Source organism: Hydra viridissima, unplaced genomic scaffold (genome assembly GCF_058129835.1).
Source record: "Hydra viridissima isolate aposymbiotic clone 2 unplaced genomic scaffold, HvirCarnegie_v1 scaffold_8, whole genome shotgun sequence".
NCBI classification, from domain to species: Eukaryota; Metazoa; Cnidaria; class Hydrozoa; order Anthoathecata; family Hydridae; genus Hydra; species Hydra viridissima.
Window position 1 is genome coordinate 5,701,588 of NW_028324307.1, and position 17,740 is coordinate 5,719,327.

The 17,740-nt window shown below is 30.2% G+C and overlaps 1 protein-coding gene and 1 pseudogene across 1 annotated transcript in view; both read left to right on the plus strand.

Moving 5' to 3' along the window:
* The first annotated feature begins 4,392 nt into the window (after positions 1 to 4,392).
* The window catches only part of LOC145186595 (uncharacterized), a 191,770-nt gene continuing 178,422 nt past the window's right edge, over positions 4,393 to 17,740 (plus strand). Inside the window, exons 1-3 of the mRNA XM_090094555.1 lie at positions 4,393 to 4,530; positions 13,831 to 13,876; positions 14,512 to 15,024. Of these exons, the coding sequence (XP_089950681.1) occupies positions 4,501 to 4,530; positions 13,831 to 13,876; positions 14,512 to 15,024 (589 nt within the window). The 5' untranslated portion in view covers positions 4,393 to 4,500. The remainder of the gene's footprint in view (positions 4,531 to 13,830; positions 13,877 to 14,511; positions 15,025 to 17,740) is intronic.
* Positions 9,879 to 10,518, plus strand: LOC149884729 (uncharacterized; annotated as a pseudogene).

Here is a 17,740-nt window from a genome sequence, read left to right on the forward strand (position 1 = left end):
CAGTTCAGGTCCGGATGCGTGTAAAAAGAGCTGTCCGGATCAAAAAGGAAATAAATGGCATTGCAAAAAAAATTGTGAAGATTGCAAAGTCCAACGAATTAAGAAAGCCGATATTGAATGTAAGAACCTAAATTTGATGTTCAGCGGAACGAAACGAAATTTGCTTCTCGGAAAAGGCGTCTATCCTTATGACTGGGTAGACTCGATTAAAAAATTTTCAGAGACGTCATTCCCTCCTATTAAAGAATTTTACTCTAAACTTCACGACAAAGATATTGAACCTGAAGACTATGAGCATGCGCAAAACGTTTGGAATGAATTTGAGTGCAACACCTTTAGAGACTACTACGATCTTTACAACGTGTCTGACGTCTTGTTTCTAGCTGACAATATGGAAAATTTCAGAGACGTGTGCATGAAAAATTATGGATTAGATCCTGCTTGGTATTACACCTCTCCCGGTTTGGCTTGGGACGCTTGTTTAAAAATGACTAAAATAAACTTGGAGTTGTTAAGCGATCCTGATATACTTCTCATGATTCAAAAAGGAATACGCGGTGGAATCAGCATGATCTCCAACCGACTTGGAACTGCTAACAACAAATATATGGGCGACTTGTATGATCCTTCAAAACCGTCTACATTCATTCAATACTTGGACGCAAACAACTTGTACGGATGGGCGATGAGCAAACCTCTTCCTACTCACGGATTTGAATGGATGGCTGAAGATGAACTCTCCCATTGGAAATCCATGCCTTGCATTCTCGAAGTTGACTTGGAATACCCACAACATCTTCATGATGAACACAACGACTATCCCTTAGCTCCTGAAAGATTGAAAATAGGCAAAGTCGACAAACTTGCCCCCAATTTAAACAGCAAAGAAAAATATGTCATTTATCATGTCAACTTAAAACTTTACGAACAATTAGGTCTTAAAGTAACTAAAATTCATCGAGGCGTTAGATTTGAAGAAAGCGATTGGATGAAGCAATACATTGACCTCAACACCAATATAAGAACCAAATCTAAAAACAATTTTGACAAAGACTTTTTTAAACTCATGAATAATTCTGTGTTTATAAAAACAATGGAAAACATTGAAAATCATGTAGACGTGAGATTGGTGACTGAAGAAAAAGAAGCCTTAAAATTAGCAAAAAATCCCCGTTTTGAAAGTCGCACCATTTTTGACGAAAACCTGATCGCGGTTCACATGAAAAAGGCAAGGTTGGTTTACAACAAGCCCGTTTACTTAGGAATGTGCATACTAGACATAAGCAAAACTCTCATGTTTGAGCACCATTATGACTAGATGAAACCGAAATACGGCGATAAGGCTAAATTGTTAATGACTGACACCGACTCACTTATCTATGAAATCAAAACTGAAGATTTTTACAAAGACATTGCCGCAGACGTGGAGAGCAAGTTTGACACGAGCGACTTTAAAAAAGACCATCCTGCTGTTCAAAGCGCTGAGTTTAAAGTAGGCTTAAACAAAAAAGTCATTGGCATGTTCAAGGACGAGACTGAAGGTAAACAAATTGAAGAGTTTGTTGGGCTTCGACCGAAACTTTATTCCTACAAAATCCATGAAGAAGAAGAACACAAAAAATGCAAAGGAGTAAAGAAAAGCGTTGTTAAGAAAAAGATACAACATCAAGACTATAAAGACTGCTTGTTAGAAGGAACTAAAAAGCTTGCAAAAATGAAAATTATTCGGTCTCATCTTCACGATATTTACACCGAAAAAATTAATAAAATAGCACTTAGCGCTGAAGACGATAAAAGGATCATTTTGAGAGATAAAATCAGCACCTTGGCTATTGGACACTACAAAGATAGGATTTTTGAAAAAAAACTAGGATAGACTTTTACTTCCACTTTTTAATTATTATTTTTTAATTATTATTTTTGGGTTGTTTTAGCTAAAATAAGATGCGGTTTCTGACGCATTGACGTGATTTTTATGCCGTGCGCTAGAATCATCGTGCTGAAAAGGATGCCTTAAGTATGGAAAAGGTATCCATGCGCCAGAACACGCATTTCCCTACTACTTATGGCCACCATATAAATATCAAGACACAATTCAGCTTGCTGCCATTTTTGGCACAGGGCAAATCAATGATGAATGGGTGGTGCATAATTTTCATAATGTTGCTCAAGAAGGTACTTATGTTGTAATGTTGTACATATGATGTAATGTTATGTTGTATCAAAGTTAGAAACTTTTTCTAGCACATCCCCTCCATCCCTTGAGCTCGTGTAGTCGCTGATTTGCTTTCTATACCATATTACATAGCCTATTGTACTTGTGTTTGTGTTAATGAACTTAAAAACATACAATCAATGAATAATGGTAATAATTTTTGTTGTATAGAAATAAAAAATTGCAATATTTATTTAGAAATATTACAGTATACTTCTTGTATCAATCAAGTGCACCTTTTAGATAGCTACTCAAAGGGCGTTGAGAAAGATATTGAGGAAAGACTAATATCAAATGTAAAGAATCAAGATGAAGAGTATTATTTATATATTTGTTTTTTACAATACATCACAAAGAAATTATTACAGTTAGTCATTGCAAGCATGAATTATTATCTATATTAATGAATTATTTTTTACTATATGTCTTGAACTTAATGATAGTTGAACAATCTATTTGAAATGCTTGAGTTTAAAAATTTATTGGTTAGAAGAAAGTGAAATAATAAATTATTTATAATGATTTTGGCGATGCTTCTCTTTATGTAGTTGTCATAAGCTTGTACTGTTGTAAAATACGTTACCGTATGGTCTGCATTATTGCTTACTATATACTGTTACCATACAGTTTGTATTACTGTTTACTATATACTGTTACTATACAGTCTGTATTAATGTTTATTATGTATTATTACTATATAATCTGTATTACTGCATACTTGATATCATTACTACACAGTTTGTATTACTGTTTAATGCTGTTACTATGCAGTTTGTGTTACTGCTTAACATATACTGTTACTAAATAGTCTACTAGTGCTTATTACATAATGTTGCTATAGAGTAAGCACTAGTAGACTAAGAGTAACAGTAACAGTATATAGTGTCTATTAGTGTTTACTATGTACTGCTACTGTATAGTCTGTATTACTGCTTACTATATACTATTACTATTCAATCTGTATTACTACTTGCTATATACTGTCACGGCACACTCAGTATTACTGCTTCATTTCTGTAATATATACAATCTGTATTACTGCTTATTGTATATTGTTACTACATAATATGTATTACGGTTTGATGTATGTTGAAATGTTATTAACTATAATACTGCTTCTCCTAAAAAGACTGTTTTGCCTAAAAAGAAAGTCTCAATATTGCTGTTTTGTTTTTTAAAATTACAATATCTATACATCTTTTCTTCAGCTTGGAATATACACATATGTACTTATATATCTACTCATAATACAAATTATGATAATGTAACAAAATAATGTCTTACTTAACTGTGTTTGCTTTTTGTTAAAGAAATTTGTTAGCATATATATAGCGTCTGTTTAATCTTATACTCAGCCATTGTGAATATTATGAAGTATCTTAAACTTTTGCTTATTGTAACTTGATGTTCAATAAAGTCTTTTTTGCTTGTAACATCGAGAGAAAAAATTTTATAGTAATTAAATAGCATGTAAAAAAAAAAAAAAAGAAAAAAAGTAAAAACAATCAACTGGTAACCATAACGGAATCGCAACTGTTTTAGATAATTGTGGCAAGCCTATGATGATACGGCATTTATACATGTTGCGGTCCACTATCGGTCCATCCAATCTATGTTTGTTGATCAATCAAAAAATGAAACTTTTTTTACTTATTAATTTATTCTGGCAGTTCAATAACTTGTACATTTTTTCAAATGTTCAATACTTGTACATTTTTTCAAATGTACAAGTTATTGAACTGACAAATAGTGACACATTTGAAGAAAAATAATGAAGAAAAATAAACTGACAAATTTGAAGAAAAAAAATGAACTTTACTTGGACACTTCAAATGGCATGGCAACTTTAATATAAATATACACACCCATGCATGCATGTGTATATTTATATTAAAACTGCTAATTATTTGCAGATTTGTAAATTTTCCTAAAGATGGTTTAGTAGGAACCATGTATAGAACGTTTAACACTATACTATATAAAACTTTTAACTATACGAGTGAGATATCCGCAAAGACAAAAATTTAAAATGACCTCCATCGTTGTCGTTTCCGGTGCCTGTCATTAATAAAGAATAACTTTTAGCGAATACTAAATAATTAAAAATTATTTAGGTTGACCCAATCAATGTCATTTCTGGTTTTCCATTTTTGTGAAACGCGATAAACTAAAGTTGCATTATTTATTTCAATGAATGGCAAAGATCTACTGCAAATCAGTAACAAAACATTCAAAATCAGCAAATGAAGAAGAATCTTAGAATAAATCAACTGTAAAATCTAAAAATGAAAATTTTTATGCTCATAATGTTTTTGGTAGGTTTACTTTTAAAAATTGTTTTAGTGGTCAAATTAATTTTTTGCTTTTTATAGTTTTGACATGTTTTATTTCTCATTTTTGTTACCTTCATTTCTCCCCTAAAAACATAAATAGAAGTATTACAATTATAATTGAAAAAAAAACTTGAAAGTAATTGGAATAAAAAGATTTAAAACGAAAAATTATCACCAAAAGTTATGTTAAATAAATTTTTTTAAGATTGACAATCTCTACGTAATTATTCCTTGTCAAAATTTATCTAAATTTCAACTTAACCATTAAAATATACTTCGAAAGGAGTTAATATTTTTAAATGTAATTTGATTTAAGTAAAACACCAGCGTTTTTTTTTTCTTTAATAACAAATAATAATGAATTATAACAAATTAAGTACAAATATCTATATCAGTCTTTCAAAATCGGTTTTTCTAAAATTTATTAAAATTGAATTCTTCATGTTTCAAACAGAGGAAGCTTATGATGTGGGATGTTCGTATTTATACGATTTTTTATACTTTAGGAATATAGGTTTAACAGTTTTAATCGAATGTCTCTTTTGCACAATATCTTAAAAGGTATTGCAAACTTTTATCTTATAACTTTGTAAATCTTAATACAAAATTTATTTTAAATACGATTTAAGATGTGTAAATGATTCCTAGTTTCAAAGATCTTTGAATGCCTTGATTTTGCACGTTTATTCTGTGCATTTTAAAGATGATCAGCTTTAAATGATGATCATTTTCAGGTTCATTAAGATTCTAGTCAGTAATATTGTTAATAGCTATATAACACGCAAATAATTTCTCCATTAAATGGTGGCAGCTCAATTAAATTGGCTTCCTTTACTTTTTAACATGCTCTGACGTGTTTAGACATTTATCTAATTTCATGCGCAACTCGCCTTCGATGTTTAACTAAGTTTTCGTCGGTTTCATCCGCAGGTCCTAAATTGATGTAATATGCGTGGTTAACATTTTTCTATACATACTTGATTAAATAATTTAAATAGACATGAGATCAGGTGATCTTGCTAATTATAATGTGATTGGTTACTTGTTTTTAATAAACCAGAGAGAAGTTTATCTTGTCCTGTGTGCAGTTCAACAACCGTCTTGTTGAAATTTCAAGAGCTTCCTATTCAAGCATTTTAATTGGAAGATAAACCTTTTTGATCATGTCTATTAACAACATTCGTGGTTTTTAACTTGGCTTTAATGTAATTTTTTTGTTGTTCAACATTGTTTTTATTCACTGTCACCTTTTATTTCTTAGTGCTAAGACAATTATGAAAGTCTATGAAGCTTTAACTTTAAAAATATTTATAAAGTTTTACAAGTTTGCGATGATGTTTCTGCTGTAATCACTATCTATCATAATCAACTTTAATGTATGCATAATTGCTCTATCAATATCGCGTTTTCTGTCCGAAAAAAGTTATCTTTTTGATTTTGCACAGACATTTTTGAGAAGATTTTCATTTCTCTTTCAACCAAAACTTTTATAGGTCGACACAACCATTTTAGTTAAAGATGAGGATTGTACCGTTGTAATTAACCTTTATAGGTGTACATTTGTAAAGGGAAGAGTTGTAGAATATGAATATTTATTTATACATCTCTAACATATAAATAAATATTCATCGTTGTTGTTCTTTTTAGTCTCTCTTATTGGTACATTATAACTCGAATAAATGTTAGCATTTCAAATATTGGCTCCTTTTTGCACAGATGAAAGCAGGAACATTTATTGAAATAAAAAAAGACTTCTTTAAACTAAGTTTCTTATGATACCTTTTATCATGTTGGTTCAAAAAATATTAAATTTTTTTTTTTTTTTGAAAGTTGTGACTAGTTGATAATATTTCATTTGCCAATTAAAAATCCGTCTTTTTAAAATTACCAATAATAATGTATGGGTAGATTTTTGTACAAAAGTTTACATCAACAAAATTAAGGCACAATTGGTTCGGAAAATGTTTTTTTAGGGGATATTTTATATTAGGTGGTATACGCATTTGACGCATCCGTCAAAGTAAACTGTTAAGTTCGAGTTTAAGACTTTGCATTAAAGTAACTCTTAGCATTGTGTCATCCAAACGTCTGAATGCAACAATTGATCATCTAGTTTAAGCATTGATAATCGTTAGATATTATCAAGACTACAAATGATCATGTGTAAATCATGTGTAAATTCTCAACACAGAAAAAAAAAAGCGAGATAAGAAAAGTTGTTCCATTCATCTGGAAAACTATCCGTATAGTCAAATCTTAAAGGATATATACAAAGTAAAGATAGACAATTGACTGATTTTTTTAACTCAGTCAAAATAATTGAAAATCCATTAGAGAATGATCTGAAAAAAGAAATGTGATGAACTGTAACCATGGCCGCCGAGAGGGGGGGGGGGTAGACGAGGAAGATTCCCGGGGCACCGTGTGTGTACAAATAATTTTTTTTCATGAAGTCTTATTTATTCATCACTTATTAAATTTTCTTTAGTGCTTCCAAAAAATCTTAAAGACAAAAAATATTTTTAACAAATATGCTTCTTTTTATTCTCGCTATTTTTCTTTTGTAATATTAAAATTCGAATTTTTCAATCGATTTTTTTCAATTGAATTTCAATCGAAATTAAAATTCGAATTTTTTCAATCGACGTTAACTTCATTTGTTAATTTTCTTTTCAAACTTTAACAGTTGACTTGATCTCTCATTAATGCTGCATTTTAAAATTTTCGTTTTAGACACTGCTGATGTTTTTTGTGAGCGTATATTTAAAATTTTAACTTTAGTTTACATTTTGTAAATAACATGTGTTAAATAAAAACTTTTGATAAATATTACAATTGCGTTCAGGGCCGGATTAAACAATTGTGTGGCCCTGAAATTTGAGGGGCCCTTGAGAAAGATTTTCAAGCAAGCAAAGCTAACTTTTAGTACCGTTTACTGGTACTAAAATTGTATTGTAATGTGTTAAAATCTAAAGTAACTAAGCATAAGGTTTGACCATCATATAAATTGGGGGTAATGCTAAAGCAATGTATGGACAAATAAAAACAATCAATAGACATGAAACATATAATGATATAAACATGTATTTTGTCAACTTTGTAAAAATTTGTAAGATTATAAAGAAATGTAAGCCTTTCTAGCTTTTTGCGAAACAAATGTTTTCACAATATCTGAAAAATTAATCTCCCGTAGTAAATCGGATTCTATGCTCATTAGTAACAAATAAGAAAGTCGATTTTGGCTCATGTTGGTCCTTAGTCTGTTTTTGATAAGTTTCAATTTGGAAAACGATCGTTCACCCGAACAATTAGAGACCATTTGGACCAAGTACATCCTTAATAGGATTTCTACATTTCAAAAACTTGAGATGAAGTTATTCGCATTTAAAATTTTGTAAAAGAAAAGTTCTTTGGGCACATTTGCATTAGCATCATAGTCATCCATATAAAGTTTTAGAAGGGCTGAAAATTGAACAAGCTCATTTCCGAGACTTTCTTCAAGGTCAGGCTTGTACTTGTTAACCAAATTGTTCGCAGACATCATTATTTCGTTTGGTTTCATACATTCTTGTAAGCATTTATTCTGTCTTTAAGTGAGACATAAAATTGGTCAATCACTGGGATAAAACTTGTTGTGCGAAACTGATCACTTGGGGATTGCTGAACTTCATCTCCAGTTTCATAACCCAATGGATTGAGGCGAACATTTCTATTCCGCTGACGACGTTGAGCTCGGGAATATTAAGTTGAACCAGATAATTTTTTTTTATTTGTTCTTCATATTGAGCAAAACATTCTCGTTTTTATTCCACGAATGCTTTCAGTGAAGTAAGGGCATCTACAGCAGACTGCAATACCATTTCAGGACTCTGGAGTATCTTGTTTGTGGCATTGAATCGCATTGATGGCAAATTCCTCCAGACTTTTTGCCACGCTGTGCCAAAGTTTTAATTCCTTCTAGATGGCCTTTAGATGATTCATGTTCACTGACACGCACTGAGGCATGTTTCCAATAGCAAAAACCAGAACTTGAAAAATTAGTAGTGATATTTTTGGACCCAGTCAATTTGCAAATAAAGCAGAATACTTTTCCTGTGTGTGAGGAAAAGCACAACCATTTACGTTGACATGTTTCACTATTTGTTGTTTTTTGTAGGAACAAATTTGGGGTACATTTCTGAAAAAAGGTTGAGCCATCAGGTTTTTTCTGTTTCTAAGATATTGAATATTTCCTTAGGGTATCTTAATGACAATTTCGCAACAATGAGGTAGGTCCCTTCTCTACCCAAAATGTTATCATATCCGTTGAAGCTAATTCTGGCCACAAACCAATATCATTGCCAAATCCAAGCATAGAGTCATGTTCGTGTTTAATTGTTACAGCTTTTGCCATCATAGCTACTGTTGCTTCCTGTTGTTCATCTGCTTCTACTATTGTTTGATTGTCACCAATGTCTTGCGATAGAAACTTCTCAATTGATGGTAGTATAGCTGAAGCTCCAGGCAGTGACTTTGAAGAATCTAAAGCTTCATCTCGTTTACTAAAAAAGGCACTAATTTTTCTTGATTTTGCAAAAGCTTCCTGTACTTTTTTCTCTTTTTCTTGAGCTGACTTACGCTTTGAAGATCCACTTTCATAATTGCGAAAAGTGTATGTCTGTCAGACATTATTTTTCTAAAAAAAATTAAATTTTAGCGTTAAATGTTACCGCTATAACTTAATATGTAAACTTATATATATATATATATATATATATATATATATATATATATATATATATATATATATATATATTAGGGATATGACAATTTCATAACCCTATATGCCCTTTCTGACTCTATCCCTAAACCCTATATGACTTTCAAAGCCGAAGTCTTTTTTTGATACTCTGTATCATTATTTAAAATGTTGGTGATCAGCTAATGCTAAAACTGTTCCTAATATATATTTGAAAATAAATGCTATCCAATAGAAGTTTGACCCAAATGTTGAATTTTTTATATGGATAATAACTTATATAAGCTACATCTATTTTCTAAGGGTAACGATAAAAAATACATCTATTTTTATCGTTACCCTTATTTAAGGCATGTCATTGAATTTTTTTTTTCATAATTTGTGGGCCCCCCTTTTGTGGGGGCCCCAGGCTAGCGCTTCGGTTGCCCCCCCCCCCCCCCTTTAATCCGGCTCTGATTGCGTTAAATACAAAATATTATTATTCAAATATTAATATTATTAAAAAAATGTTATTATTCGTAAACTTTAATATGCATTATTTATTTATAAATTCTGTATAAAGAGCTACGTTTTAATTTCTGAAATACAGAATATGATTTCTCGTCATAAATCTGGATACGAAAAACGAAAAGAGCGACAAAAAAGGAATTAAGAAAGTTCTAAATGGAAGCATTGATGCGGACCCATTAAGCGCAAGGAATGAAATGGAATTTGTCGGAATTTCCGCGTAATCTGATATTTCGACATTTTCTTTGTATACCGACTGTGCCAATATCGATATTGGAGTGGTAAAAGTAAATTTAACACCAAAAGACGTAGAAGATGCCATTCTAAGAGGTCCAGTACCACAGTCAACAACATTTCCTGTAGGTAAACACGGTTGTCAATTCCCTACCTATTTATTAAGCTTTCGTTTAAAAAATAAAGAAATAGTTCCTCGTGATTGGTTAGTTTGGAGCAAACCTAAAAATGCTTTGTTTTGTTTTCCTTGTCGTTTATTTTGTAAATTTCATGAGCAAAGATCAATTTTTGCTACAGAAAATGGTTGGCAGGCTAATAGTGGGTACAAAAAATTATATGACAGCATACCTGACCATGAAAAATCGACAATGACGATCCGCTTTTAGAAGAACGTTTAAAAAACGTAAAGCAGACACAAAAAGAAAAGCAGAGATTGCAAGTACATTACTTATCGACAGACATTCAAAATGAATTCATATCATGCTGTGCAGATTATTTGAGAACTTGTATTTTAAAGGAAAGAGAAACTATGAAATATTATTCCCTTATTGTAGACGCAACACCCGATTCTGCGCATACAGAACAAACTACATTCATTTTACGGTACATTACTATTAAGTCCAACAAATTCTCCAGTCTTCTTATTGCATTTGTTAACTGCAATAAGAAGACTGGAGAAGATATTGCTAATTTAATTCTTGAAATGCTGCAAAGGTATAATATTCCTATAAGTGACTGTCGCGCACAATTGGCAATTTTTTCTCCTTGTGCATGTCATAGTTTAAATTTATGTGGTGTTCATGCAGCAGAATCTTGTATTCAAGTTGTAAGATTTTTCGGCACTATACAAAAATTATACAATATATTTAGTAGTAGCCCACAAAGATGGGAAATGTTAAAAAATAATACTGGATGTTCTTTGCACACTATATCAAATACACGGTGGTCTGCAAGAATTCAAAGTGTTAAGCCATTTGCTGAAAAAATTAATGAAATTAAAATAGCAATAAACGCTGTTTTGGAATTCAACTTAACGTCAGAAACACTATCAGATCTTATCAGAATAAAAAAATATATGGAATCTTTTAAATGCTTAGTACTGGCAAAAATATGGCACAAAGTTCTTGCAGCTATAAACTACAGAAGTACTGTTTTACAAGCTCGCAATGCAACAATTGATGGAGAAATAACCAATTTGTCAAGTCTTCTTGTTGAATTAAATACAATAATAGATAGTTGGGATACTATTTTAAATGAATGTAGATTGTTGGACACATCTTTACAGATAAACACAGAATTTTCGGGGAAAAATATACTAAAAGAAAAAAAACAACACACGAGTTAAAAAAGACACTGGCAGAAGAATTTAGAATTAATGCTTTCAATGTTTTTATGGATAGCAATATTGGAAATATGACAAGAAGATTTAATGCAGCAAAAGAAATAGATTCTTTATTCAATGTATTACGGTTGTTCCGTGACTTAAATGATCAAGAAAAACAAAGTAAGTGTGAAAAGTTGCAAAAAATGTATGAAAATGATATTGATGATCATCTTAAAAATGAAATACTTCATTTAAAATCAATTTATGATGCCAATATACAAAATATTTCTCTTCAGCCCGTTGAATTGTTAAATGAAATTAAAAAAAAAAAACTGGATGTGCTGCTTCCAAACATTATAATTGCAATAAGGCTATTTTGCACAATTCCAGTGACAGTTGCCCAAGCAGAAAGATCTTTTAGCATGTTGAAAAGAATAAAAAACGTGTTAAGATCAACAATGACACGAAATCGTTTAAATGACTTAGGACTTTTATCTATTGAAGCCGAAATGGCTGTGAAAATTAATTTTGAAGAAGTTATCAATTTGTTTGCGAGTCGAAAGGCTCGCAAAGCTCTGTTATGAAACAGTGTTTAACATTATTTTTTGTGCACTTTTTCCTAACTTTAACTTTTAAAAGATTTAAATAGTTTTGACTTTAAAAGATTTAATTCATTTTCATACTTTTTTTTTCAATGACCAGAGCAAGCTTCTAGCGGTCCTGGGTATAGCGGTTCTGGGTATCATATTGAGGCCCCGTAAAGAAAACTTCCCCAGGGCCCCAAATTTCTCTCGGCGGCTATGACTGTAACAGTGTAAAAAATTTTAACTCATATTCTTGCAACATTTGATCATTGGACATTCTGAGTTTTAATCTAAAACTTGGAATATATGTTAGGGGAGGGTGGTTGGATTGTTCAAGTTATGCTTTATATTATTTAAAGATTTTGAACATAAAAAATAAAAATTAAGCATTTACTTCATAACGTTTGAATTCAAATGTACATAAAACTTTTCTGAACATTAAATCAATACTCGATATTTTCATTATGACTTAATATCATTAGAACTAACACAACCTTTTTATCTTGAACTTGTAAACATAATGTGTGTGTGTGATTTGCAGTTGCACTGTTCAACTTTTTACAAGCGCAAAGTACTCTTGCCCTAAATCATAACTTTCAGATCTTCAAATCCGAATTGCACTTACCCTTCAAAATTATTAAAAACTTCTTTAAAGTTCGTTTAAGTGAAGCTTTGGTTAAGTAACTACTAATTTCTTTAGCCTTTCATTTGGGCCACAAATGAAAGGCTAAAGAAATTAGTAGTTACTTAACCAAAGCTTCACTTAAACGAACCAAATCGAATTTATTCAGGAGTCATCAAGCAAATGGAAAGAGTGGATTTTTAAAATTTTTTTACGTGCTGCACGCATTTAACAAAGTTCAAAAATCATGTTTTAGATATAACTTGGGTTCATGATTTCGGTACTCTGTATAAATCTCTTCACATCTCAGTTGGTACAGCCTTTTATGTGGTCATCAATCATTTTATTCATTTTTATAAACTAGAAGTCACTTTAATCAATTTTATAATATCAAGAAGCCTGGCTTGGGAAAGTTTAACAAACTAGCAAGTAAGTTAAAAAAAATTTCAATGCACTGAAAATGACGGGAAAGGTTGATATGCAGTATAGAATTTTTTTTACAAATTTGCGACTTTAAGTCGGTATAACTTGACATTGAAATTTAGAGAGATTTGCTATATACAATTACCAAATAATTTTATCGCCTATAAATGTTGTATCATTTTTAAATATATTAGCAAATTAAATCTACTGTAAGACACAAAGACTTTCATCGAAATTTTTTCCCTTAATATTTAGGAACTAATACTTCATTCTTTTACATATTTTTTTTCCGTATATTATTACTACAGTAATAGATACTGAAGTATAAAGTTAATAAGTTTTATTTTCATTGTACTTTATATCATAATAAATACCAATTGAATCAATGATTTCTTTTTAAATGTTTGACGATGATTTTTCAACCGTCACAATAATTTTTGAATATTCATTCAAGGTGAAGGAGATAATTTAGTTTGAATGGGTCGTATTTTTTGTCCACTGATTTAGTTTTTATAACCCACTATTGTTTATGATAAGCATCAGAACCTTGAAAGTCTCGTATGAACTACACTGCCATCAACGATACTTCAAAGTTGATTCATCCCCGATGCCAATTCTGTAGCGGTATTGGTATCGTAGGACGGTTATCGTAAAAAATGACCGATCCAGTGGCCATACGATACTTTCCGTACCAAGACTCTGATGATAAGTTTATGACGCTATGTACATCGGATTTTAAATCGAACGCGTACGGATAAAAACTCGAAAACAATATAAAGTAATCTATTCGCTTATTTTTTATTGGTTATCAGATTGAACATGCATTTTAATAATCATCTTTTTCATCTAGATCGTCACTAACACTTCAGAGCTTTGTTTTAATGAAGAATACACTAGTAAGGCAGTAAGATTTGTAATTATAAAAAGTTATTACTATTTTTTTATACAATCTAAATGAAGTTTAACATCCAATATTACTAAAACTCTACAACAAATGTCATAGTATGCTATGAATAAAAACACTGTTTTTAATGCTCCAAAAAATATTAGTGAGAAATATAACCAATTACTACAGGGTTGGTTTCTAGCTCCACAAAATCATCATCATCATCATCATCATCATCATCATCATCATCATCATCATCATCATCATCATCATCATCATCATCATCATCATCATCATCATCATCATCATCATCATCATCATCATCATCATCATCGACAGCAACTACTTTATGACAAAAATGTATAAACTTTTTGCATGTCTAAAATGCACATTTCTATTGAATAAAAAGGTTGAAAAATTGAAATTTTTGTAGATTTTTTAAATAAGTTTTAAAAACAAGAAGTGATATATTTGAAAGTTTAACAATTGCTGATAAGCTTATACTTTTTTTCAATGCTTTAACAGAGGTATGCTTCAACAGAGGTATGCATCAACAGAAGTATGCTTCAACTGAAGTATGCTTCAACAGAGGTATGCTTCAACTGAGTTATAAACATTTTTAGTAATATTTACTTTTTTTCTTAGATGGTATTAAAACTGTACAAGATTCTGTGTTCATAAATTTTAAAATACCTTTACTAAAAAATTGTACTCTAACAACATTAAAGAATCTTGGTAAGGAGTATACAGTATCATTTGAAGTATATCCAACAAGTTTTTATAATGACTGGGCAAATGTGATACATTTGACAACTGGAGAAGATCAAAATCATTTAGGAGACAGAAATCCAGCTGTTTTTATTAACTTAGCTCAAAAAATTCTTGAAATTACATCAGCAATAAATAACATTAAAAACAGTGTTTTTCATATTCCAATTATTCCGTTACTACAGTGGACTTCAATAAAGATATCACAACAGTTAGTTAATCAAAACTACATATATTACATTTATGTGAATGGATCCATTGTTTACTCAGTTGTGAACAAGACACCAGTGAAAGTATCAAATGTAAAAGTATATGCTAGTGATCCTTGGTATGATGCTCAAAGTGGATTCATCAGAAATTTGGTAATTGTTAGTAGACTAATGACAAATGGTAAAAAAAAATTTTTTTTTTTAAGTAAAGCATTCTATATTAGATATTTTTGATTTATAAAATAAAATTTTAACATAAAATAATAATTCTTTAAAAGGAAACTATGTATATACTGCTCCTTTTATAGGTTGTTAAACATTTGAGTAAATTGAAGGAATGATACTTGAATGATACTTGGAATAATGACTGATTTTTAACAATGATCTGAAGATCATTTTTATATTTCACACTCTAGGTTTAAATGCACAAAGTTAAAGTGCAAAATTTGTTATCAACATCTGACAAGTTATTTATTTTTGAGACTTCTGTTCCTATTTAAAAACATCTGAAGAGCTCAGATCACTTTTCTCTTGCCTCTTTAGTGTTAAGTTAGATACAATGATTAACCTAAAAATTAGCCTAAAAATAACTCTTGAAGATAAACAATTTTTAATTGACCAACAATTAAAAATTATTTATCTTATAGACAAATGTCAATGATTAGAGAAGACAAGAACTGTATATTGCAGCTAAATACATGAAGCACAAATAAAAGATATGAAATATTTACACAACTAACTAACTGAACTAAAAGTCTAATCTCTTAGTGTTAGGAGCATGAATATTCAAAAGACAACCCACCAATATTGTTTTATAAAGCTCCATCAAAATATTTAAAAAAAAACTTTTTCACTCAAAAACAATAAAAATCTCAGTTTCTAAAATAAATTCAAATGCTGGATTTTTGACAATCAACTGTTTCATGCAGCACTACATTGGATTAAAATAACCTTACATCAGGGTATGATAATGGTTAATCTGGCTCTTGCAGCAAAAAAAAAAAAAATACAGGAATCATGTTACACAGTAAGCTTTGATGCACAAGCCTCTAACTATTTTTTAAAAAGTTTTACATCAAATACTTTCTAATCAAATGTTCCTTTAGTTGTACAATTTGATGGGTAAATATTCACAAATCAAAATAGAACCAAATTTTACTGTATGGTGGTAGTCATATCTAGTTTGGGTATTAAAAAAAAACTTTATGCTTTATAATTTCATAAGGCAATGGAGTGGATGCAGGAATATATAAATTGTTTTCTCAGTTTTAAACAACCAAAAATCAAATTAATATTATTTGCTGCTAACCATTGGTATACTGCTTTATAAAGCAGGTTTATTAGAAACTTGATCATAATTAGTAAATCATCTACAGATGGTAAAAAAGTATTTTACATACAAGTACCTTACAAAATTGACTACTTTTTTTTTTTAAATTAACAAAAACTGAATGTAAAAACAAAGACTTCTGACAAAAACAAATAAAATGGTCTTTAATTCTTGTCATTGGTTCTAGTCATTTAGCATGTTTAACAGAAGAAGAAGAAAATTGGATTTGGAATAACAATTTAAGGAAAATGTATTTTTTCACAATTCTTATGTAAATCATGAAACATGATTTTCACAAAACATGATTTTCAAACATTATTAAATGGACTGAACAAAGGAATGAATTTCAAAAGTTGTCTTTCATTTTTACTAATAACTTCCTTCCAAGAGCAACAAGCATCATGTAAAACTTGATTATTGATAAAAGCTATTTTTTTTTTGTGATAAACTCTTAGAGCTTAAATAAAGTAAATCAAATTTTTAAAGTTATTCAACAGCTATTTAATCAGTTGTTTACTGTAATGAGTTTATTCTTACCATTTTTAGCACCGAAGAATTGAATCCAGAAAATTTGTGCTTAAAGAACAAAAATTGGTTCGTATTTTAAGTCCATCTTGGACTTATGTTACTTATGTCAATTTTGTAGATGGACTTAAATTATGACTTGGTTCGTAATTTAAGTCCATCTAAAAAATTGACAGAGTTGTTAGCCTTAAAAAATTTCTATAAATAATTTATTTTATTATTATGCTATGATTACTGGATTGTGATGGATTATTTCATTGAGGAGGAGAATTGTTTTGTTCAGGTTGAATTTAACAATGAATCTATCTTTAAGATTTTGGTAGAAAAAGCCCAGTTCGTGCGTTGCAGATCAGGAGAAAAACACAAGCAGGAATGCATTGTGAGCCCTGTGAAACACCCGGCATCTATAATGGTTTAGTCATCCATATCAACCAGGTGACCAGTCAGTTTTACATTTTTTAAAGAATGATGAAACAAGATCAGTACAAAATTGTCCTGCTGACGAGACAGAATCCATAGCTAGGAGAGTGGTTTCCTAATGGTGAAAGAATGATTTTTATGCAAGATGGTACTCTGTCTCACACTGCAAAACCCATAAAGACATTCCTTGCAAGTGATAATATCCAACTACTTGATTGACCTAGTAATTCTCCAGACCTAGTAATTCTCCAGACCTATTGAAATTTTAAGCGAAGTTGTCAAGCACAAAGTCAGTGATAACATAATAATAAGTAAACAGAAACTCACAGAAAATGACTAATTGAAGTATGGTGTTAAGATCCAGATGTTAAAGCATTAATCTAGTGAATGAAAATGTTTCTTAGTTGAAAACACACAAATTTTATATGTATTTTACTAATTTTACAAATTTTGTATGTATTAATTTACTGATATAGAACCAGTAAATTAATACTATTAAAAAGTGCTGAATACAACTGAAGGAAATTCCATAATGGTTTTGATAAAAATACTAAAAGTTTTTTTTATATGTAATAATTTGTAATAAAAAACTGGAATGTAGTTTGTAATAAAATCATTATAT